We start from the raw sequence: 25,161 nt of genomic DNA, 5'->3' as shown, positions 1-25,161 counted from the left end.
AGAAGAGTTAGTAACAAGCATCCAAGTGAGAACAATGTTATGGAGTAGATGATATTCTTTCACTAATTATTTTGTTTCCATTTATTTTAAAAATACTTACTTGACTTGTTCAAGACAATTTTATTAGCCATTGTTCCGTCAGTGGGAAGGTGAGAAGAGTTTCCACTAAACTATACAGCAAACATAGCTTAAAACAAATATAGTTACATTCTATACTCCTTTGGTTCTCAGCAAAGAAATCACAGCATGTTTTGTTTGGGAAGTAAGGGTTTTAAGAAAGTGTTTTAAGTCTGTTCTTGGTCAGGTGGAGAGGGAGTAACCTGACTCATGGGACACTATTTGGGAGGGCTCCTCACTTCTAATTTCTGAGATACTATATATGTGTGTGTGTGTGTGTGAATGAGAAATCAAAACAAAAATCTTCCCCAGCCTTTATCCATACACTCATCCCGAAACAGGAAAGGGAGCACAAGAGGGAAAATTAAATGGTTTTAAAAACCTTCATAAATAGCCACAGCACGGAGTTTCCTTGTCCAAAATCTGTAAGCATCTGTCATCCGCAGAGACTTTGATACTGTGGAAATTAAATTGTAAATAATGGTAAATCCGTATACCTGCATGAAACACCTTTATTTTACATCTTATACACAGAAGGTGGGGAAGGGGAAGGGGAAGGGGAAGGGGAAGGGGAAGGGGAAGGGGAAGGGGAAGGGGAAGGGGAAGGGGAAGGGGAAGGGGAAGGGGAAGGGGAAGGGGAAGGGGAAGGGGAAGGGGAAGGGGAAGGGGAAGGGGAAGCTGCTCCCTCACTCCGTCCCTGCCACCGCTCCCTCTGCGGGCCCTGCTGCCTCACCAGAGCACCACAACAGCTCCTTCATCCCTCCCAGGGATAAAGTTTGCTTCCAGCCAGGAATGAACTGGCACTAAGGGAGCGAGTGACAGCCCAGGGGGCTCAAGTCTGCCCCTGCATGGATGGAAACAGCGCATGGTGCGCCGCACCTTCGGCCTTCCAGAAAACACACACTGCAGAGAGGAATTACAGAAATGTCACTCAGGTCAATAAAAGGCCTGACTGCCCTTCTTCCTCTCTGAACAAAAGAAATAGAAGTCCATGAAACTGCCCAGGTGCTGAGCAGCCATTTCAAGCTTTGGCCTGAAGGGATTACTCATGGTACAACAGATCCCACTCCGGACTTGCATAAGTTTGCAAGCTTCTAGTTTGGTTCCATTTTAACATACAACTCAAAAAGTATGGGAACAATAATATAATATACACAAGAAGAAGCACTATTCCCAAGGGTGGACTCCCACTGAAACATGCCATCCCACATTTAATCAAAAGGCTTTAAAAGATGCTTTTTCAATTATTTGAGTGCAATCACATATTTATTGCTTGGGGATCCAAAGTAACATTTTAAGAGTATATCTTTACAATTTAATTGAAACATAGTCTCAATTCAACACAAATGTTTGTCCCATCAAAATTTACCTTGATTTAAAAGGTGAACTGGATTGAAAGTTACAGCTGTTAGTGATTTAAAAGAAAGGCATATTTGCCTTATTTCAAATTATTGACATCTTTATGAAGCATTTGCTGGTTTTAAACTTCTCTCTCACCTTAGGGCAGCTATTCAGCAACTGTTCAGTACCAGGTACAGTGCAACCGTGACATCTAGTGGCCACTGGAGAGGGAATAAAATACTTCCCTAAAATACAGGATTTCTTTAAACACTAGCACTTATGAACTTGCAGTTTATACCTCCTCTTCATGCAATCACTGACAGAGGTGATAGTAACTACTTGTTACAGGAAAAGTGAGACCAAATATCTGGCATGCAATTAAGTCAAAAGAGAAATCAAGTGCTTCTATCAAATCATGGTGGAATAATATTGTACAACTAAAGAGCAGAGCACAACACTTATGACTGACAAAATCCATCATTAAGAAGCTTTTTGTGCACAGATTACAAAACAAGTTTTAAGTGATGCTAGTAGAGACTCAATGAGTTAACTTTCCACCTTCTCTTACAATGTTAATCTATTTAATAATAATGCAGAAGCAAATAAAAAGGTCAGAAACTTCAAAGGTTTCTACCATGGAGAAGTAGAATAAATAGCCTAGTGGTCACTAATGTGCAACAGACCACTTCTCAAAAGAATCAGGAGTACTGCAGGGATGTCTCTCTCCAATTTCTGTTTGGGTGGGAGACTATTGCCTTAATATGTAAAAATAAATTTGGACAAGTGATGAGGACTGTGAAAGCTCCAGATTCAAGTGTGACACTCAGCAAAAAACTACCTCTTACATTTATTACTAAAAATTAAACCACAGAAATAACAATTTCCTACATAGTTAACATTTTCTTTTTCTTCACAAAATTCTTACTTTACATAAGAGCATTTGTTGAAAAAAAAATCCATTAAACTGGAACAACTAAACATCAGAGTAAGAATTACTTTGTCTTAAATACTAAGGTTTCAGTAGATGCCATATAGAAAGCATTAAGACACTGCTAATTGGAAAAAGGATAGTCACCCAATTACAAATGAAAGATACATGTATACAATTCCAAGATCTTTTCTTCTAAAACAAATTGCCAGAGTACATGTATCTATCTCAGAACCCCTACAGAAAAAGAACCAATGAAGTTCCTATTTAAATTCCTTATCTTTACCCAAATTGTTTGCTTAGAATATCAACTGCCTTCAAAAGCACCAAAAAATCAAACATGTAATTTCCATCCTGGAACATTTTCAAAGATAGAACTCTGTATTTCTAAAGTCTACCTTCATAACAACTCCAAAATCAAATCTTAGAAGGAAACAGAACATAAAGCCCAGGAAAATAAACAAACTGGATATTAAAGTTGATTTCCTAGGGAAATTAGACTTTTTTATGCTCTTTGTCCTGTTATCTTCATCACTCTAAACTGCACCAGCAACTTTTAAATTAGTTTAGTAATCTTAAACAAATTTGAAAGGCACTAGAAATTTCATGCAAGTCTAGGAAAAAGCAGGGGGGGAAGCAGAGAAAGAGAAAGAGCCCAAAAGGGAAATGAGGCAGATTTCCTTGTTACTTCTCTGACTTGGTAACAGGTGGCTGGCAAATGCTTGTAGTTACAGCCTAATACTCATCTCAGAAGGGGATTACTCATAAGGTCAGAGGGCAAAAGCCACAGATCTGTGAGGGGTTAGGCTATCTTAACCCCACTGTTCATAAACACTGGCTTGTTTATTCTTTCATTTTTAAATAATATACTTCCATACTCCACTTAAATGCTCCTTCTTTTCAAATTATTTGGACTAAATCATCTAATACATTATGGAATAAAAACTGATTGGAAGGCTTTAAATGTAATATAGAACTTTTACATGATATCTGGCCTTTCTATATAGCTATTACAGGAAACTAAGGATTAAGTACAAACAATGTAGCTGAATTCTGAAAGTACTATGACAAATCTGCAGCTGAAATAAATTATCATAACTTCACTGATATTAGCATATCAGATGAGATCAGCTGAAAAATCTTCTGTCCTACATACAAGCTCTACACATACAGAATTAGGGAATTAGTACTACAGTGATCCAGACTCATACAAGCTCTACACAACAGTTAAGTACATTACAATGTTAATGGACCCCAACCCAAAACAAATTAAATATTTCATTTGTATCATAATTTATTTAAATCAACTATAGTGACAATTCTTTGTCACTGTCATCCTAGACAAGCTCTAAACTTGATCTCTTGGATTTAAAATTTCATCATTGCCAAGTTCAGTACACAACTAACACTTAAAAGAAGGTGATATAATTGATTGGTTGGTGGGTTCTTCATTTGTGGGTTTTGTTTGGGGTTTTTTGTGGTTTTGCTTTGGGGTGGGGGGGCAGGGGAGTGGTTTTGTTGTTCTTTTCCCTCTGATTTACAACATATCAACATATGAAGATAACTTGGACATGTCTAAACAGCATAATCCAGTAGATTATGCCCCTTATTTTCACATACTAATCAACTTGAGGAAAAGCTTATGATATCAGCACTTTCTTATTTTATTAGTGAATCCAAAAGATTCTTTTCTTACTTTTCATTACTATAACTAAAAGGAGAGAGATAGACACCCAGAAAGCAGAGTCCTGGGAAGCTAGGTTTGCAAAATCTAACAATGGCATACAAAAATATTTAAGAGCATCCCACTGATGGGACTGATGCACTGGAATGAAGAGCTTGGATAATATATTAGATGCTGCAAAACCATCAAAATCATGCTATCAGTTTACACTAATTAACAGACACATATTGGAGTTTTATCTTTACTTATTTCACTTTTCAGTGTCCTTAAAATATGATTTTATTTGAACTATGGAAATAATATATTTTTGCTGGTTCAATGAAAAAAATTAAAAATTTTGCTTTTCTCTACATATAATGTGAGGGTTTAAAAAATTAAACAGCTTTAAATATAAAAAGAAAAATAGGAGGCCTTTTAAAGGGCAGCATCTTGTCCTAGTGAATCATTAGCAAATTACTAGCAAATCAGCTCATATGTAGGTAATGGACTTTACATAAACTATGCTTATTGATTATAAAGATATTTTGCATGCTATTATCATATTTTTTCCCCAACTGTACATTTATGTCTGTTAAATGCTTTAAATACAAGGAATGCTATTGATGACAGAAACACTGACCCCTGCTGATAACAGGTTGTAGAATTTTCATCACTTTATGTGTTTTTAGTATTTTCATAGTAAAGCTATATAGAAATATCTAGTAACTGGTAAAAATACTCAAAACGATAAAATATTTGATAACATAGCTTCTTTTTAATAGCTTTCGCTTTAATATGAAAATATACTCTACAGATTGATCTGCATTAATTTATACTGTAATTTAGGAGTTTCAAATTCAGAAAGAATGAAATGTAGATATTGAAAAATACTCGCAGAACACCTATACTTCCTGTCATAAAAGAAGAATGTACTGAAAATCACTATATGTTATCTGCTATACTGCTTGCTTGAGAGAATTTGCTGACCCTTATTTAGAGTAATTCTGTGGAAATAATGGAATTCAGTCTGACAAACATATATTGTTTGATGACAGTAATTTAATATTTTTCTCACATATAGAATTAGGGAATTAGTACTACAGTGGTCCAGACTCATTGAAAGTTATCTTTAATTCAGGTATTTTACCTGTAATTTAATTAATTAGATTTTTCAAGACTTATATATATCTTCCGTTCAATAAATTTCTTTGCTACATATTTCACTGCACAAAGTATCAATCTGAGCATTTTTATGCAAATAAAATAGCATAGAGCAACTACAGCAGTCTAGATTGCACTAAATGGGGAAAATAAATATTATTTATTATTTTCAAAATGTGAAAATTACTTAAGAAAAGAGATGTAAAAAAATTAAAAGGCTTTCTTTAGAATAGCAGAAAAGCATTTGAAACCTATGCCTCAATATATGAGTTCAAAATTAGCTGAAATACAGGACAGCAGGTGGCACTGAAAACATGCCAATCTTAAAACAGCTATGTTGAACTGGTACAAAACTGATCATAATGTATTACCTTTAATGTGAGGCTGGAAATGTAGAGAACATAAGCTCATCTTTCACAATACTCTGTTGGTGTAAGTGTTCCCCTAACATAGTTACAGAGACAGATCTTTTTTTTGCTGCAGACGAAATTCGATCTGCACACATGAACAAAACTCTTTCCCTTGACAACAATTAACACAGGGAAAGTTTGCCCACAGAACTGATAGAATCCACCTCATTTGAATTGTCCAGGCTTGACAGGGCCCTGGATAACTCAATCTGTGGTGCTCCCTTTAATTAGGGACTGACTGGAACAGAAGATCCCCAGAAGTTCTTTCCAACCTAGATTGTTCTGTGACTCAGCACAGTTAGGGCACACAATCCAGTACCATGCTGAGAAATTTAGACACTCCAAGCCAGCTGTAACACACACATGGGCAGTAAAGCACACTCAACAGATAATACTGCAGCTTGGAATTAACATGTTGCTAGCAGAGAAAATTATTCAGCTTTTTACAAATTCCAGATCTGGGGCCGGGTGGTTCAAACTTGCCAGTGACCTGTGATGTTGAAGACACACTTCTGTTCTCTGCACATCATTCAGACAAAGTAAGAGGAGTAAAGCTAAGTCAATCTTTTACAGGCCACAGAGAAACTAACCTGAAGGCCACAGCCAATATATAAGCAGAAACTTGATGCTACTATTTAATACTTACATTTTCTAACCCAAGAAGGACCAAGAGTGGGATTGTTGTCATTCCTCCTTGGATCCACTCTTCTAGGGAAACAGTGCCATCATGATCATAGTCAATTTCTTCCATCATTTCATGAAGAATCTATAGTTTAATGAAAAATCTTGTAAGTTCTAATTTATTATTACTATGTTCTAATACAACAACTGGTTAGGATGTGCAGATCTCCAATTCTCTCATACATAAATTAAGAAAAATATTACTTGCATGGTAGCTGTAGCGAAAGGAGTATGGACAGTTCAGAAAATGAAGTGCCATACTCCTACTTACATTTTAGGAACACCTAAAGGTCCTATATCAATCTGTGTCCTTTGTGCATGCACTCATAGGAAATTTTCAGAGACAAACCAGTCATGTTATAAAAGTTAATTATTACATTTATTGAAACTTTCATATATTAGATTTAAACAGCAAAATACTGGTAAAAGTGGTAATTCACAGTGCTGTAGTGGAACATAGGCTATCTTTATTTCTATCTTACCTGTGGAATGTCACCTGGATATGAAATATCACACAATTATGACAGCTGTCTCTAGCAACATTAAAAATTGCCACAAATGGATACTTACTGGACTTAATTCAGTAATATCCCATTCAAGGTATTCTGCAACATGCATCATTTGAGCAATAATATTTTCCAGCTCCTAGAGATGAGTGAAAAAGTATGATATTTAATGCAAGGTTATAAAGAAAAATTCTACTGAAAGGAACTAATAATTCAACCATATTGCATTCAGTGGCACTATTTCATAACACCCCTGATGAAATGTACTTTACACTGGAAGCTGTATTCTCAAGTGATACTGCTTACTAGCAAAACATCTTGCATGGACTACAAAGCATTCAAGGAGGTGAAATACAGCCCCCCAATCAAAGTAATTGGAAGCAGTCATAGATTCTCCCTTCCTAGTTATCTTTCAAGCACCCATGCTTTCATGATCTGATTTCCACCCTGTGATAACATCATGAAATGATCTGTAAATTCCATCACTGTAACAGATTGTTTTTTTGACAGTAATTGTATAAACCACAACTTTCTAATAGAAATAAGGCATAAAATGGATTCTTTAACCTACCACAGATTTATTTTCTTACCACTACAGTATTGCAATTTTCCTTGATCACATATCACTAGGGCTTTTCTATACTTATATATACACTTCTGCTTTGTAAACATGTTCAAATTCTTCTCTAAGACCATTCTAAATTCTCATTTTTATCCTGGCATCTAACTCAACTTGGTATTGCCTAAAATTTTTGTGCCATATTTACTTCATGCCCTTATATATTTTCATGTCCATATTTCCTTGCCACTTATGGAAATCACCTCTTCTTCCTTACCAACCCATTCTATGCTGTCTTGCTTCCAGTAGATACAAAAAACGATGGAAAAAAAAATCCAAAGATGGGCAAAAAAAAAGAACACTACTAATAAAACACTTTTTTCTGTTAGCTATCAAAACAAAAATAGTTACATCTAAAATTATTTCCATATCTCTGACTTTTCTTCAAACATTTGGTTGGGCTATTCCTCAAAACTTTGCCCTTAATATTGTTCCTCCATTCTTAATAATAACGTGGAAGGTACAACTTTTCTCCACATACATCCACTGTGTAACTCTCACACCTTTTAATGAAATCTTTACAAAAGGTGCTTTCATACACATCTCCCAGCAGCATACTAGAATTATTGGAATCATATTAATGTGTCCCCTACTGCAATATCATTAAAAATGAGAAGACAATAGAACAGGACTCCGTGACAGTTTATACAAATTTATACAGTTGTAGAAGCAACATTTCTCCCTGGAAAACTCAAGCATTACTTTTCAAATGAATGAATTTTTATCAACTATGTTTTACACTGCTTCTAATAATTCAGGATAAATATAAACTTGATTTGAATTAATGTAGTTTTGTAGAGTTTTGCCACTTTGACATACTCTTACAATGCAATACATAGAAACATTACCGAACTATCCAGGTATCCATTCCCATCTGTATCATACAAGCGAAACATAACTGAAAAGGAAACAAAGAGAGAAAGAAACTCAGTTAGAAAACACAACAAATACATCTCTCTTTCATTAGAAAAAACAACTCCAACCCAAAACCCAAAACAGCCAAGTGTGAGTTTCAAAGAAAGGACAAATGTTAACATTTTTCTTTAATGACCAGACTAGCTGCAGACCCACCAAACAAGCTGCATTATGTGAGAGGATCACTCAGGTGCTACCACAGTGCCTCCAATGAGACATAAAAACCAGAGAGTGCAATTGCACCTTTTCCACACCATCACCCTAACAGCTAATTTGGTCTGTGAACTTGATTTTACTTCCTTCTAGAGATGATCTGTCTTCATGGTGAGTACTACCAGAAGGCCCTTCTCTGTGATCTCACCAAACACAAAATTGGTCACAAACATTGATAAGCCTGCCTAAGTTACAATGCTACTCCCTTGACTGCAGCTATCACTATTCAAAAGTGATACTGCTTTATAAACTCTTTTCTAACCAACTAAATGAAAAACAAGATTAATATTTTAAATATTTAATCATCCAAATCCAACAATAAACATTCATCACAAACTGCCACCGTGACTTCTTCCAGGACCGTACTTGATTCATCAATTTCAGAATGCATTCCCAACATTCTCAGGAACCACACAGACAAAAAGTTATATTTTGACAAAATCCAGAAAAAATATATACTTTCAAGATTCTATCATGACTTGGTCCCAGCCAAAAGAACAGGTACTTGCACCATTACCAAGATACTTGGAAGCAGCAAAGCATAAAGTTTTCATAGAAATACTGTTAGAAGACTAAAAACAAAATCCAGAAGCCTACAAATACTTTGTCCTTACTTTCAGAGATAGTTTGTCAGAGCTCTGAAATCCAAATACCCACCATGCTTTTCAAAACCATTTTTCTTTTTTACTCCTACACCTGTTTTTTTAGGGATGAAGTCAGCCCATGTAGTGATGGTTCCAGGTTAATATACTGCCTTCACCAACAGCAAAACACAAATAATCTGCTCTAATCAAATGTCTCTGGCAACGTAACATATGAACAATTTAAACTGAGGAATCCTACCACACTGGATCCATAGAAGATGCTGTTACAGTCCAATAAATTTCACACACAAGCTTGCCATAATTTTCAGGAAACAATATAATGAGAAGTGAGAGGAAATTCTTATCAATTAGACAGTAAAGTTCAGAAAGAATTCCATCATTTTTGGACTTACAGCAAAACATATTAACTATATATATTGGCTTGTTTCACTTATATCCTCCATCTTGGGAATGAGTTGATCATCTAATTGTGTGGAAAAAAGGTAAGCACTATACCTCTCTACCACTTCAGCAATTTTTGCCATTACCTTGCACTGCTCTTAAAAGCTGCAATACAAAACTGATTATATTTACAGTAGTACACTCTTTCACATCACAAAGGCCCATGATTCATCAGTTAAAGGTTAGGAAAACTTATAAAAATATCTTTCTTTCCCTAGAGTTACCATAGCAAAAATGTTTCAGCATAAAACAACAGTTAATGCCAAAAGCCACCAGAGATTGGTACTGCCCCAGCTAGTACACCTTCCACCAAAGCTTCTCAGAGCTTGAAAGCTAATATTGTCTGGCAAAGGTACCATTAAGCATTCACAGTTTCCATAGGGATGAATCACTGCATCACTCAATGATAAAATCATTTGGCTCTCCTTCCTCCTCCTCTGTGATTCTTAGACACTAGCTGAGACAATGTTTTACAGCAAGTTTTAACATCTCTGTGACCTTTACCCACTCCAGAGTAGTAGTGCTTTCAACTTTTTTTTCCTTTAACATGAATCAGTTGTTCTAAATAGTAATTTAAAACCAGACATTAGCATAATTATAACTGTTTCACCTTTGTAGAAACAAAGTCTTTCCAATTACATATGTATAGGGTAGCAAAAAGGCTCAATCTGTGCTCTTGGCTAGATTCTGAAAACTATGCTACTGGTGTGGCAAGCATCTCTATTCATACACTGCTAAATATTCATGGTTTTGATTTACACACTCTAGGAGAAAAAAAAAACCAAAACCAAACCAAGAAATGATAAAAACAACCAAACGTAAGTTCTGATGCGAACTACAGGGCACAAGTCAAATTTTTATATTTCTTTTCCCATCTCCTTACCTGATTACACTGACTGGGCACTCAATTTCTATATCTAGATGGCAATTTAACCTTTAAAAGATGATCTGTGTTCTCTCAATGTATCTCTGTGAGGAATGCTTAGGATTTTCTTTATATTCAGGTCATACATAGATTATGAATAATAGATATGCTGAGCATGCCAAACAGGTGAGGTTCATGCTATGCAAGACCTCTACACTCTTAATAGGTTAGAAAATCCATTTAACTTCTGGAATATTTATTAATCTATGAAAATCTGTAGATCATAGAGATCCAAAGAAGAAACACTATTTTCTCATAGTGTAGTCTATCCTCCAGCCTACATCAAATTTTAATTGAAAACACCACTTTCACATTCTGCTTGTCCTGAATTAAGTTTCCAAAACACTCAGTCATGACTCATTTTTTCCCAATTTTTGTCATCTGAAAAAAAAAATTAAAATCACTATTTGAAATTGGTATTGATAATAATGTTTGCAACTTCAGAATCAGCCATATATTATCTCTTCTCTTCATTGCTACAAACTTATAATTTACATTACAGCCACGGGACCTACTGCTTTCAAATACCAAAAAAGAGTTAAATTATACCACTGATTTATAATGAGAATTCAATTGAAATCAATAGAAAAGTCTGCATACAATGGTGCAGTACAAGCTGAAATTTAGATACTAAAAAGCAAAAATATGTGGTATATTTCAATCCTGTATGACAAAGAAGAAAATAAACCCATAAAACAACCATGCCCAGAATTATACATAGTAAATGCAATTAACCTTGAATACACAAAATATTTAAGTACCATACATATATAAGGTCGTGCTCTCTCACTCTTAAATTATATACAACAGTCTTTGCCCATGCAGCTCCTTTGCCACATTGGAAGTTCATGGAAAATCCCCAAACTAATTATCATCTGCTCCTCTGTCTCTCCTCCTTTTCATTGTACCAGCTCCTGACACCAGGGGAGGCAACTGATCTCCATCTCATGCCATGAGCTGTGCATGGAGCTCCTCAGTGGGAGCTCTGGTGGGGCTTGCACAACTTGCTACCTTGCAGCAGTTATTATGCTCTAAGTTAAATTCAGCCCTTGGACCTCAGTTTTTCCATGCCTGTGTTCTGAATGTACATTCACACATACATCCTCAAATTCTACTCATAAGATACCAAAACAGGATTTCCAAATTTGGGGGATCCAGGGGATTTGCTGTGACCTTGTAGTACAAAATTGCAACTACAGGTAACAAAGCATCAAAGTACTTAAGGGACATGTAACCTTGTAATGAATTTCTTATTCTGGCAGAAGTGGCCTAATGTTTGCACACCTTATCCTACTGAATATTTATTTTCCATATGATTTCCATTTTCCTGATCCCACATATCTTTTATAAACAGACCAGTTATGTATATTGAAGTATATTTCATCTCAATATGGACAGTATGATTGGTCTAACTGATTAGCCACATGAAAAACTGGCTTCTAAAACTTCACAATAAGAAAACAGGTTTTCTTCTTTTTCTCTCCAATTTATAGATCAAACTCACAGGGTATTTTGTTTGTTTTTTTGCTTTTTTTGTTTTGTTTTGTTTTTAATAGGTAGTGGTGCTGCACCTTAATGAGCCAGGCCCCTAATTAAAAACAAACAAACAAAACAACCAAACAAGCCATTTCTAACTTCCTGTGTCAAATACTCCTTCCCAATAGTGACACAGACTCTGATCACTCCTGGCTTTTCAGCATTCACTAATAGTATAGAGACCAAGCTTATACCAGCAACTATTCTTTGTTTGAGTTAGGATCTTTAATTCAGGTTATTCACCCAATCTATAGATCTCTAAGTATATTTAGTATACTTTGTTTGTTTTTCTCAGATCTGATAGTAATCAAGAGAAGACCATGTAGAGAGGATTACTGTAACTACAAAATGTACAATCCTTACTCTTCATTTTAGCAAATGCTAGATAAACCAAATTTAGTTCAAAATCTCATAATTAGCAAGAATAAAAAAATCATTTCTGCAATAAGGGTCACCTAGAACCACATTTTTATAATCCATCTGCTCAAAATAGTTCTTAAATTCAGAGACAGAATATTTGATTACTTAAGGAAATAAATATTTAAAATGAAAAAAGAACATACATTCTAGCTTGTCTTCAGGTCTTCCTCTTTCTAGCAGTGACAAATAGCAAACAATATCCTTCAGCTGGATCATGTCTGGTAAATGTGAGTTGGCAGGAGTAGGAGGTCTGGATGTAGAGGTACCCTTGTTAAGTCTCAGACCTGGAAATAACCCATAACCTCTGTTAGTCTGAACGCATAATATAAGCAGAAAACTAAAACATAACTCTTGCATGCATTCATCTTTGTTTTCTGTGACTCTCAGATTACTTTTTAATTTAAATGTTAAGTTTTAAACAATTCATGTTCACCATTTATCCAGCAAAGGTACAATTAAAATAAACTATCCAAAAAAAACAACCCCACCCAATTATGGAAATGGCATAAACTTCTTTTAATTTGTGCTGATCTGATTTGACTACAAAACAATTTGGTGAATATTTTTGTTCTACCATGCTAGGTGCCAAAAACAATCCCTGCCCAAGTCTGCATCCACTTCCTTGTGCTTGTAGAAGATTTATCTAATTTACAGATTGACAACAACTACATTAACTGAAGATGTTTTGGTGTCAACAAAAACTCTTCTAATACCCAAGTATATTGTTATCCCAAAACCACAGCCAGATGTGTGTCAGTGCAGCACACATTTAAAACACAGAAATCTCAGTGACAGACTACTGAGAAAATACGTTTAGAACTTAAATATTAGTCATAATAATTGCTCAGATATTGTCATTAATGGCAGTTCCAGTGTACCACTTGGAATTAAAGTTTCAAAATTGCCAAACTTTTTGTTTCAGTACAAGATTAGTATGACCAGTCCTGATAATATTACTGGAATCTGCAGGACCAAAATGGGGAAAAATGGGAAGGACAGCAGAACACAGAGAAAGGAGTAAGAAAACTTTCTTTACAAGTTTGTTGCATATCTTACTGATGGAGGGGCTGTCCCCTGTCCCCCTAAATTTAGCTTGAAAAACTTCATTGCAATCTGGATAGATCTTCAAAAACCTACATAAGCATATGTCTACATGTTATGAGATACACGTTAAAGCAATAAAATAAGGCAAAAAAGAGCAAACTGGTGTGCAAAAACGTATCTTGGAATGAACTCCATTTTTATAGTTCCAGGCAAATAATAAACACTAAAAGTAAATAATAAATGAACAAAAATATTTAATAAGGCAATGTTATATTTAATGAGCTTGCATGTCTGTTAAGTGTCATTAAAATGAAGACATTTTAATATTTTATTCAGTTAAATGCTAGCTTTAATCACACAATTTGCACAAATATTTCATATTCCAGTATTAATGTAAATCATATTCACAGAATAAAAAAAAATATTAATCCTGAGATAACTCTTCTCAAAATAAATAGTGCTGAAATCCTAATGAAAAGAAACACAAATTTTAAGGTATCTTTTAACCTATCATCAGCTGCAAGGTACAGGTTAAATATTATTTCTTAATCAGAGGTGGGAAGTATGTACTGACTTACAGGTGTCTTCCAGTCCTGCTGCTTACCTGGCATCTGTTTCCATCTCTCTTCAGACACCTTCACTGAAAATACAGTTTATAAACAGATATGAGTGGACCAAAAGAGACTAGGTGTAAAACAAGCACGCACCTGACAGACTGATGAACCCTGCTACTTTCCTTGTCATTTTCTCTAGCTCTCACTTATCCTTCCATTTTCCAGAAGAATGTCAAATATTCCTGACAAAGTTATTTTCCACTACAGTCAGCTTTTTTTGCACTACTGGTAACATTTAAAAATTACTAGATACCCAAAATCAAGTGTTTCTACAGTTTCCATGTGCACATCAAAAGGTAGCAATGCACAATTTTTCCCTTTAAAAGTTACAAATTATCAGGATGTAACATTTAGTTTAAACTATAAAATTCAATTACAATATAAACCCACTACCTTTTCAAGCCAAAACAATTCTTGCACGAGGTGAACTGAAATGCCTCTCTGAACATGTTTTGGATATAACAATTTATCAAACAGTCCTTCTGGTATTATGCTAAAAACATATGGAAGCTTCCTAAACTGATATTACATTACACTATTTCTAAAGTCCTTAGTAACAGAATAAGATAAAAACTCATGACAAACTCAAGGAAAAGTTAGTGTAGGAGAAAAACATGTTATGGGCATTATTAGAGTAAGAAACTTAACATACAGTTTAAACAACAACAGTAATAACAGCACCATCCTTTAATGTTATAAAAATTATCATTATTATAATTTTACCACACATAGGAATAAATTACATCAAAGAGAACTATAGTGAAAGTGAAGAAAGCTGAGTACAGCCTGAATTTACAGGGCAGAATTTACCTGTGCCCTCTGAAATCAAAATCACTTTTAGTAATGTACTAACACCCACCCAACATTTAAAATATCAGTAGCTGTTAAGTTTGCAGGATTAATAACAACAGAATCACACACAGACAGTTAAAAGAAACATCAGCAACTGGCACAGAAATGGTTGAGCACCAGCAGGAGCCTCCTGCATCAAGCTGAAACATTTTTGAGTCTTTATAAAGGAGAGTAGGCAACAAGATCATGTAACCATAGCAATCTGTTTAGCATTAACATGACAAAGAATGTCCACTTGGTGTCTCAGCTGCATCACTATTGTGAATGAAAAAGATTAAACCATTTAATTTCCATTCCTTTTCAAAGTATTTTCTATTATGAGTTAGTTTCTCTAATTTCACAAATAATCCCTCAACATGTAGTTAAGAATTCCATATATTTACAGCTATTAGAAGTAAAACAGCAGGGTGAAGAAACCTTTAGCTCTTATATTACTGATTTTATTACTTACCTCCAGAAAGGTGCTGTGGTTTGTTTTTTATTAATGGGCTGCAGTGAGAGATTTTGTTCCTAAATGATGTAAAAAGGTGTTCAACAAAATCATCTGGTAACTCTGCCTCCAGGAAAGTCTTCATAAACAGCTTGAACCCCTCTAAATCAATTGTCTGCAGTGAAGGGGAAAAAAAAGGAATAAAAATTTTTGAATGTTTTGTAAAAAAATATCATACTAATCCATCAAATAATATTCTGTTGAAAAAAGCTTTGGACTGTATTTGAATATATTGATGTCTAAAGATTTAGACTGGCACACCTATTCTTGAAAGTGATTACTACATTAAGTATTACTTTGAAAATTCACAGTAGTGCTATAATACCTCAGAGCACTGTGTAAAACAGCCCAGAGTAAATTCAGAGCACTTATATCAGGACCCTGAAATCAAGTTCTGTGCTCTCAAATTTCTTGATTAGCATCCAAAGGCACCCACAGAGCTCCTAGGGATGTACTTAGGATGTCTTAGCTTCTCCTGTAATTAGGCAGACAAAAAGCAGGGGGTTTTTGGATGCCTAATTCAGGGAATTGGAGGCCTCCTGTCTTTTCTTACATGGCAACATGCTTTGCTGGTGTTTGTCAGACTTACTAATCACCCTGTCTCAAACAGGCTTGAAGAGTCAAAGAAGAGTGCTCAGACATGCAGCATTACTGAGAGAGGAAAAACCAAAAGTTGTTGATCCAAAACATTTGTCATTTAGCTTAATTTGGTTTTGCTTTTGCCAGCAAGGTAAGAGCTGATTAATAAAACTCCAATAATTTCTTCTGTTAAAACAGCATTGTCTGTAATAAAATGAATCATAGATTATCTCAAGATGGAGGGAACAAGAGTCATTAAGTTCAACTCCCTGCTCCTCACAGGACTACTTGAAACTAAACCACATGATTAAGAGCATCATCCAGATGCTCCTTGACCTCTGACAGGATTGGCGCCATAACCAAGACATGCTCTGGAAATCCTCTTCCACTGACCAACAGCCTCCCAGTGAAGAGTCTTTTCTTGTCTGATCTGACCCTCCTCTGATGCAACTTTATTCTATTTCCTCATGTCCTGTTGCTAGTCACCAGGGAGACATCAGCACCTCTCCCTCAAGGAAAGTGTAGGCTGCAATGGGATCACAGCAGTATGATCCCAATTTACCCTGCTAACAGAGAATGAACACAAAGGTATCCTGAAATGTATTGACCCAACTGCATATTTATAATTACATTTGTGACTTTTAAAACAGCTTATCAATCTGATAAAACATAGTGTTACTTTCTTCATAGATTAAACAGAACAGCAACTGTTCATTGTTAAATAATTAAGGGATAAATCCACATGATACCACAAAATTGATTTTGAGAAATTTCCCTATGTTTCAGGAATACTCTATTTCTCCACAGAAAAGTCTAGTGCAACCCCTTTTAGTTCACTACAGTGAATGTGGAAGGATCCAAGAATCAGTTTGAAACCATGCCAGAAAAAAAGAAAATAGAAACTGAATTTTCAAAGGCCTCAGCAAATTTGGAATCTGAGTCCCAGTATAGATAATTTTTATATTATTTTAATATAATTTTAAGATTTAAAACCAGAGACTTCTCTTCCCCTGTCTTCAACTTTTATTTTTTTAATGTATTTATGAGATATTGAAATTTCATGTGCATATTAAATAAGGAGTTTCCCATTAAGATCAAGACCTAACTACCAAAGGGTAATGCTTTAAATGTGTATCATCATCTTTATGAGGGACCAGCAACACAAATTAAAAAATCTGACTACTCTTATGTAAGTCATAATTAACAGGAATGCAAGATTGGCAAGAGGGTATTTCTGCTGAGCTTCTAATATAGAACACTTCATCTGAGAAAGAAGTGCAGTAAAACCAATAAAACTCATCTATTGAAGATAAAAATAACAGAGACTGAAAAAAACTGCTCACAGTGCCCAAGATAGGTGTAAAACAGAAACAATCACCCTGGACATGGACTCCCTATCTTTATCTCATCAGACAGTTTCAGCCACACTCTTTTACTTTGACAAAGCATACACTGTTTAATTCGTGCTACAAACTTTACTTTTTTCTCTCTCTAGTAAAGCCACTGACATTTAATTCACTGTTTACAAACTATGAATCACAATAACAACTGGATTTGTATCAGCATCCAAGTAAATCAGTAATTAGTTACACTAATATTCACTATATAAATATATTTTTTATCTACAAGCATAACAAACACATTAATCACTAAATCAACTGACTTTAACAATGTGAAATTGCTTTGTTAAATTGTGCATTAATGAAATGTGTCTTAGCTATCTCACTAAATCATATACACAAAAAAACAGCTAAGTGACAATGGAAACTAAACCAAAATTATAATCTCATTTAAACTCAGGTTCATGGATGGCCATGTAAATATCTTTACATTGCACCAATCTTTTCTTAATTTACATTGTCTGCTGATTTTATGTAAATATTGCAAAAAATGTTCCCTGACTTTAGAGCCACCTTAGATTTTTAAAGTGCTGTCTGAGTGGCATTGGTTCTCCAAGCTGCCAGCAGTAACTAAATCCTTAATGCTACTTTTTTTTTTTTTTTTTTTTTCACTTAATGGGTTCAGAATTATACCTGTGTAGAGAACTGGATAAACAAAAAAGTTTGAAATTATGTACTTCTTTCTTCCTGAAGACCCTTTTTCTCAAAGATGTTCAAACTTCTCAGTATTTTGTAAAGATGGTCAGACTATCATTTAAGCCAATATCCTCCAACACATGTTCCAAACTGCTGGAAAAGACAAGAGATACTAAAGTAACACATGGCTTGGTTGCCACGTCCATTTATTATATCTGACATTCTGACTTCCAGCAACCATGGTGGCTCAGCAAAGGACAAAAGAAAGTGTGTAGTTGTTCTAAAGGTTGGTCTACAGCCAGATTTCTTTAGTTGAAAGTGCCTTATCCTCTGTTCTAACATGCTCTGCAACCTTATTTCCCCAAGGAAGCAGCAATATTCATACAACCAGAGGTCAGACGCTGCGCATCCAAAAGCTTTAAAATTATATATAAAGTTAGTCAGAAGCTGGCAAATTACTTGAATACACTTCAGAAATGTTTAGAATGGCCAAAAATGCAGGTGCAAAATCACATGCTGGATGCAAAGAATGTTTAAAACCAGTCCTGCCAGTCTGTGTAGAGCCCTGTGATTAGGCTCTTGCTTAAAACCCCAAGATCTGGGATTCTAATACTGCATAGCTGAAAAACATTCAAGAGGACCTAACATAACTGGTGTAGATTACCCTCTTAGAACTAAGTTCTAAAATAGTATAATCGTTTCTGGATTTTTTTTTTTTTTTTTTTTTTTTTGTAAATGTATATAGAGTATATAAGAGAACTAAGCTAGTCTACAGCAAAGCTAGGTGTAGTTTGGATCATCCATCAAGATTCCCAGTGAGAAAGGGTGATCCTCCAAAAACAGGCTCACTTTCAAACTGCTTTCAGTGCCTTCTCTATCATCTCTCTCTTACTATAATACACATAACTTTTTACATGACTATAGAAGAGTAGAAGAATTTCTTAAAAGAAATCCTGAGAAGAGCACTGCACAGAGGTGTTGGAGCCTTCTCACCAAGTAGAAGTTTAAGTACTGAGTATGGTTCATTTAGAACAGAGCATGTCAAGATGCAAAACATTTGCTCAGCTTAATTTAAAACTAATTTCACCATAGTGAAAGCAACACATAACATTACAGTAATTTCTTTATTCTGCAATTATAAGCTCTTTTTCTTTTTTCCTCATGAAATTTTACCCTTCTGAAATAAGGAATTGCTGCAGCAAGTAAGTACCCTTCCTTTAATTATCAGCATTTCCCCTCAACTCCAGCCACTTTTCAAATGTATTGCACAATGTTTTGGTATGCAAAAAGACAAAAAAAGAAGGAAAGCAGAGAACAATAATTTTCCACCTTAACGTGCATCATGCTTGATCTCCCTTTTAAATCTTACTGTCATTACCAGAATTTCTCAGATGAAAAGTTCAGAGAATTTTGGTATGGTTTGAAAAATTTATTTATTTATGCTAATGAATTCTCAAACATTAATTAAACAGTTCAGATCAATAACATCAGAATAATATATAAACCATAATGGTGGATGTGTTTTTTTTAGGCATGCAGGCTAATTGCTTTATTTTCAACAGTTGCTTGCCTTCCAGAAGCTCCAGCTGAATTTAAATGAACCTGAGAAAGAAGGATTTAGCATTTCAGAAAGCATTTTCCATGACGTTTCACAAGTGAGGGGATGAGAGCGTGAGAGGATGCACCAAACTGACAACAATTAATTAGTTCATTCATTCCATTTCACAAGAGACTGTCAGGGCAAAGGGAGATTATAATCACAAGTTTAAGGATTTCAGGAAAATTTTCAATGTAACAGAGATAAAATAGGACATAGTTGAATCAGAAAAACATGAAAGAACATTCAAATAATTTGGCCCAAATCTTCTGAGGGAGTCTAAAAGAAGAAAAAAGAATCTGTGCAGTTTTAGCTTTGACTCTAACAAAAAGGGTACCAAAATTCTTGCCTGTAGGTCACAGAGAAATAAAGGGTTTTATACTAATCATATAAAACTGAATTTCTATTTTTATATGTCAAACTGACTCACCAAGTTTATTGGAGCTCCTTTCTTATGTTTTACAAAAAGAAACTTCACAAAATAGGACTTCCATATTACTGGGTAGTAAAACTTCATTTGGTAATGAAAAATTTTGGTACAACTCCAGAAAAGTACACATTCGAAACCACGACAGAGTTTCAGCTAATTTAAACCATAAAATTCATATAAAATTGATTTTATTATATTTTAAAATTAGTTAATTCCTACTTATGGATTTTATCAATGTTTCAAAGCACATGAAATTAAGAAAAAAAAACCCTAAAAATTATACATTCACCTTGGAGAAAAGGAGAAGAAACGTAAGACATGGGGAATGCTGCAAAAATTTAAAATTATTTTTAGCAAAGAAAACCAACATGTAAACCTTTAAACAATTTCCACCTTTTCTGAAAGCAAACATGGAACTCAACTCCCTACCAATTAATGCATATGGAAATTTAAAATTTCATCTTTTCCCACACAATAAATTCTTGGGAAAAATCCATAACATTTACTTAACCATCCTCAAAATTTCAAAATTAACCCTAGGCCTAAACTTCCATAAGTATTGAGTTTTGCTTTTTTTCTCTCAGCTTCTTCCAAACAGATAATAAAGAAACAGTCCAAAGTTTATAATGATGTCAAAGTCACTGACTGGCCACAGAAAAGAAGGTTCTCACTATCCACGTTCACTGAAAATAAAATCATCCACCAAAAACAAAGAAATGTCCTAAGCACCGAGTACAACTCAGACCACCACTTCCTTCTGAAAGCAGAGAAAAAAAGTGACAGATTTTTCCTCTTGTGGGAAAAAACAGCTCCTCCTAGGGACAACTCACCAGGGGAAACCACCTTGGTTCATTTCCTATTTGTCTGAGGAAATTCAAACCTGTGTCTACAAAGAGCATCCAAATATCAGGAAAGAGCTGAAAAGTCACCAAAGGCGAAAATAAGGTTTCTGCATGTCTATGCCAACAAAATTATTAAATATTTATTTGTAGAAATGTGACTGAACAAATTACTGATAAACTCCTATGAATGAGGTGATCTGAGCATGTACTCACAGAGTTGTACCAAAAAAGAGGCCAAAATGTTTCAGCTGTTAAGATAGTACTTCTGGACACATGGAAAAATTTAAGACACTTAGGTAAACTTTGTAGAAAATAGATGAGACAAGATTTTATTTGTTTTCTTTTTTAAATTGCCATACCAGGGTCGGATGCTATTTTTACTCAGAGAGGAAATAATCAATTCAGGATGTACCCTATGCTAGAAGACACAGAACAAATATATGCATTGCATATATATAAATAAATATTCATCCATACACACTAGCAAATACTGATGCTAAATGAAGCAGCAAACAGCAATTATAGATTGCTCAGTGAGGTACCTCAATGCCTCTGGGACCATAACATGTCATCTCACATCCTGCATATATTTAGCAATTAAATTTTGGGATGTATGCATAACTCCAAAAGATCTAACAGTTGTGAGATTTTAAAGTAAATGCCATAAAAAGATTACATTAAAAAAATTCCAGTGCAAAAACTTGCTGATACTTTCTTATGATCAAGAACAGAAGAAGCAGTTTTCATTACTGTGAAACAAAGCAGACTAATCTGTCCTTATTTCCACATGCTGTGAGGACATTCCTGCCATGGTGTCTGACTAAGCAAATATAGAGAGATTTTCCCAGTTCTGTAGCTTCAACTGAATTGTTCTTGGTAAAGAACCCATACCCAACCAATGTGTTGTGGTGGAAATTTTTTTGGCTTATGGCTTATGGCATCCTTCACTTTACAAGGAAGTTACAAACAATTAGGATTTGCTCTGCCAACTCCATTACTTTGGAAAATTCTTTGACTCAAATAGCCCTTTAAGAACCAGGATGGAGCATAAATTATTAGGTGAATAATTATCCTCATAATAACATTCTTAGAATAATATAATACAATAAGTTTATCATGAAACTCTGTTATGCCTTATACATTTTTTAAAATATGAATATATACAACTAAAGCAACACTAGCTACATGGATAAAAAAGTGACATCTGCAAAAGATGATACCATATAGCACCTACTTTTCTTAAACTAAAAGTCTGGAAAAAGAGAGAGAGAGAGAGAGAGGGAGAGGGAGAGAGAGGGAATTCCATTTGTGTACAGACAGAGTATGGGAGAATGTGACATCTGGGCCAGGCAAGCACAGGCAGAAGCTTCCAGTCTTCCAAACTTGTTTATAACCCTATCTTCATTGCATCCTGGCTATCAAAGAGGCATCACTGGGTGTCTGCTGTGTATGAGGTGGGGAAGAAGGGTGGAATTGAGCTGCAGAGCCCAGATTTGGAATCAGAGATTTCAACCACATCTGTAGGTAACCTACTTAGTGCAGCTGCCTGACACTCTTAAATAAAATGGTGATGGAGCAGACAAAGGAAGTTTCTTTCAGTTATAAAGAATAATCTGCACTCATGGGAAGAACTGAGATAAGATCTAAAAGTACATCCTCAGAAAACTGTAGTTCCTTCTACCCCAGCAGCTAAAAGCTCCTGGCAAGCTCTTTAACAGCCCACCAAGCATTCTGGTAGATCTACCTGTTTTTCTATAATACTACATTTTAAAAGCCAACAATGTAGAAAATTATTTAGCCTGGCCTTTTGTTGTCCTTCTATATCTCAGAGAACCTCTCCTATGAAGACAAGCTGAGAGAGCTGGGGTAGTTCAGGAGAAGAGAAGACTTTGGGGAGACCTTATAGCACCTTTCAGTTGAGAAAGCTGGTGAGGGACTTTGAATAAGGGCAGGTAGAAAGAGGACAAAGTGCAAAGGCTTTAAACTGGTGAACAAGCATAGGTTTAGGATAGATATTAGGAAGTTCTTTATAGTGAGGATGGTGAGGCACTGGAAGAGGTTGCCTACAGATGTTGTGGATGTCTCATCCCTGGCAGTTTTCAAGGGCTCTGAGCAACCTGGTCTAGTAGAAAGTGTCCATGCCCATGGCAGGGGTCTTGGAACTAGATAACCTTCCTGCCCAAAATTTTAGCTGATACTGTTTTTTTCCTAAATCTGAGCATCAGTTTATCCTTCTTAAGATACCACACGAAATCATATGAAAGACCTTCAAGCACACATAAAAAGACACATTTGAACAAATGGCAATCATTGAACCAAAAATAAAAACTAAAAAAAAAACTAAAGAATCTTAACTTTAAAGAAGTGGAAGTCACAAGGAAACTGAAGACCTGGCAACTGATCAAATAAAGTTTTCAGAATAACTACATATTTCAAGAGAGCTTCTAGGATGACACTAATTACTTTGACTAAAGAATTCACAGCTATGAAGAAACAAAATCATTTATAATAGTTTAGACTTTTTAGACACACTAAAAATCTCACTTTATTAATAGTAAAAAAGTAGTCTGGAATTTAATGCTTCTGTTACCATACAAAATACTACAAACCTGACATTAAAGCAACCACTACTTTCCATAGCATAATGGCCATATATGGATTTCTTTGCAATCTATCCAATGTATCTCATAGATAGGTGGTAAGATGCTTTTTACCCTACTAACATCACTAAAGAATGAACATCACTATTAGAACACAAATATCTTACTTTTCTTTCTACTCTACACCAGTGGCATAAAGCAAAGCTCTTGCCTCCCACACTTCAGTTTCTTTTGAATCCCAGATAAGCAGAACAGGAAGGACTCCAAGGAAAAAGAAATGTGCACTAGTCTATGCTTAATATGCTTTAAAAAAAATCTCCAATTACCATGATAAGAGTTCTGGTTCATCTCAAGCACTCACTGATAAGTACATTAGGCTAATTTAGTGCTACTTCACAGAGGGTGTCTCATTCTCAGGAAGAACAGGAATTGAAGGACAGGTTTCCGAGTAGTAGTTATGATTTTGCTTGGCAAAATAGCAGACAATTCCAGGTTTCTTCTAGTTTTGTGTCAGACATATATAGGCCAGCATTCAGCTAAAACCACAGGTCTTTACTCCTGATTATGGCTAACACAGGCTATGAAGGTGCCTTAAAATGCCTGATTCTGTCCCAAGCAGCAGAAAGGCTTCTAAGACCTTGAGCAACAGAGAGGAAGAGGCTGAACTCCATCTACAAACAGCATTTCCATTTGACTTTGTCCTTTCTCCTACAGCAGATAAACTGTTCAATTTACAACTCACTTTTTTGCTTTACTGACAGTAAACACAGATATGTAAGACCAAGAAAAATCCAAATATGCAGATTTTGAAGAGTTATGCATCTATATGTATGTTCTGTATCAACATACAGAACTCTACATGGTATAAAAATCAAAAGTCAGGATATCCCAATATGGAGAATAGAGAAAAATAGGGTATTTACAGAAATTTTTGCATCTTTTATATATAAAAGTTCTTTAAGTTTGCTACATAGTATTGTAACTCCTAGCATACTAATACATTTAAAGAAAACCAATAATTTATTAAGAAAATTGAAGCTATTGACTCAAGATCCATCCTAACAACTGCAATAGAAGAGGTCCAACTGTTTCCTATATTTTCCTAACTGGTGTAAATACAACAACCAGTTCTTCTGGATGACATGTTGAAAGAAGGGAGAGAAGTTGCATCCCTCTACTTTCTTTCTCCTCACAAGACATCAAAAAATTAATAGTCTCTTGACAAAAGAGTTGCCATTGTGGATGGAGCAGGGCAGGGAGGGGTAGAATAATACTCCTTTTATTCCTCCCCACCACACTGGCCACATAAATGGGAACAAGACACAAGATCTAGAGTTTGAAATTAATCTCCACCCATAAATTCTTTTAAAATACCACATTCTCTTGGTATTTTCTTCTTTTAGAGTTGTACAAAATATTTCAACATAAACCACTATTTTCAGCATCCTGAAAAACAGAATATAAGAGAGAAAAGAAAAAAAAAAATCATTCATTTCAAGAGACTTCCATGATATATGGTTTTCATTTATTAAAAAGAACATTTCACAAATAATGGAAAAAATAATTATGTTAAAATGTAATTTTCAATTAAGCACT

General features: G+C 35.0%; 1 protein-coding gene across 4 annotated transcripts in view; it reads right to left on the bottom strand.

Annotated features, from left to right (window-relative positions):
• Positions 1-25,161, bottom strand: part of DGKB (diacylglycerol kinase beta) — a 382,002-nt gene that overhangs the window by 240,802 nt on the left and 116,039 nt on the right. For all 4 annotated transcript variants that reach the window (XM_056485300.1, XM_056485298.1, XM_056485299.1 and 1 more), the window contains 6 exons: positions 15,443-15,596; positions 14,130-14,165; positions 12,625-12,765; positions 8,275-8,324; positions 6,872-6,946; positions 6,267-6,386 (listed from right to left, as the gene is read on the bottom strand). In XM_056485300.1, the coding sequence (XP_056341275.1) occupies positions 6,267-6,386; positions 6,872-6,946; positions 8,275-8,324; positions 12,625-12,765; positions 14,130-14,165; positions 15,443-15,596 (576 nt within the window). The remainder of the gene's footprint in view (positions 1-6,266; positions 6,387-6,871; positions 6,947-8,274; positions 8,325-12,624; positions 12,766-14,129; positions 14,166-15,442; positions 15,597-25,161) is intronic.

Source organism: Oenanthe melanoleuca, chromosome 2, assembly GCF_029582105.1.
Source record: "Oenanthe melanoleuca isolate GR-GAL-2019-014 chromosome 2, OMel1.0, whole genome shotgun sequence".
NCBI lineage: Eukaryota > Metazoa > Chordata > Aves > Passeriformes > Muscicapidae > Oenanthe > Oenanthe melanoleuca.
This window is presented reverse-complemented; position numbering and strand designations above follow the sequence as displayed.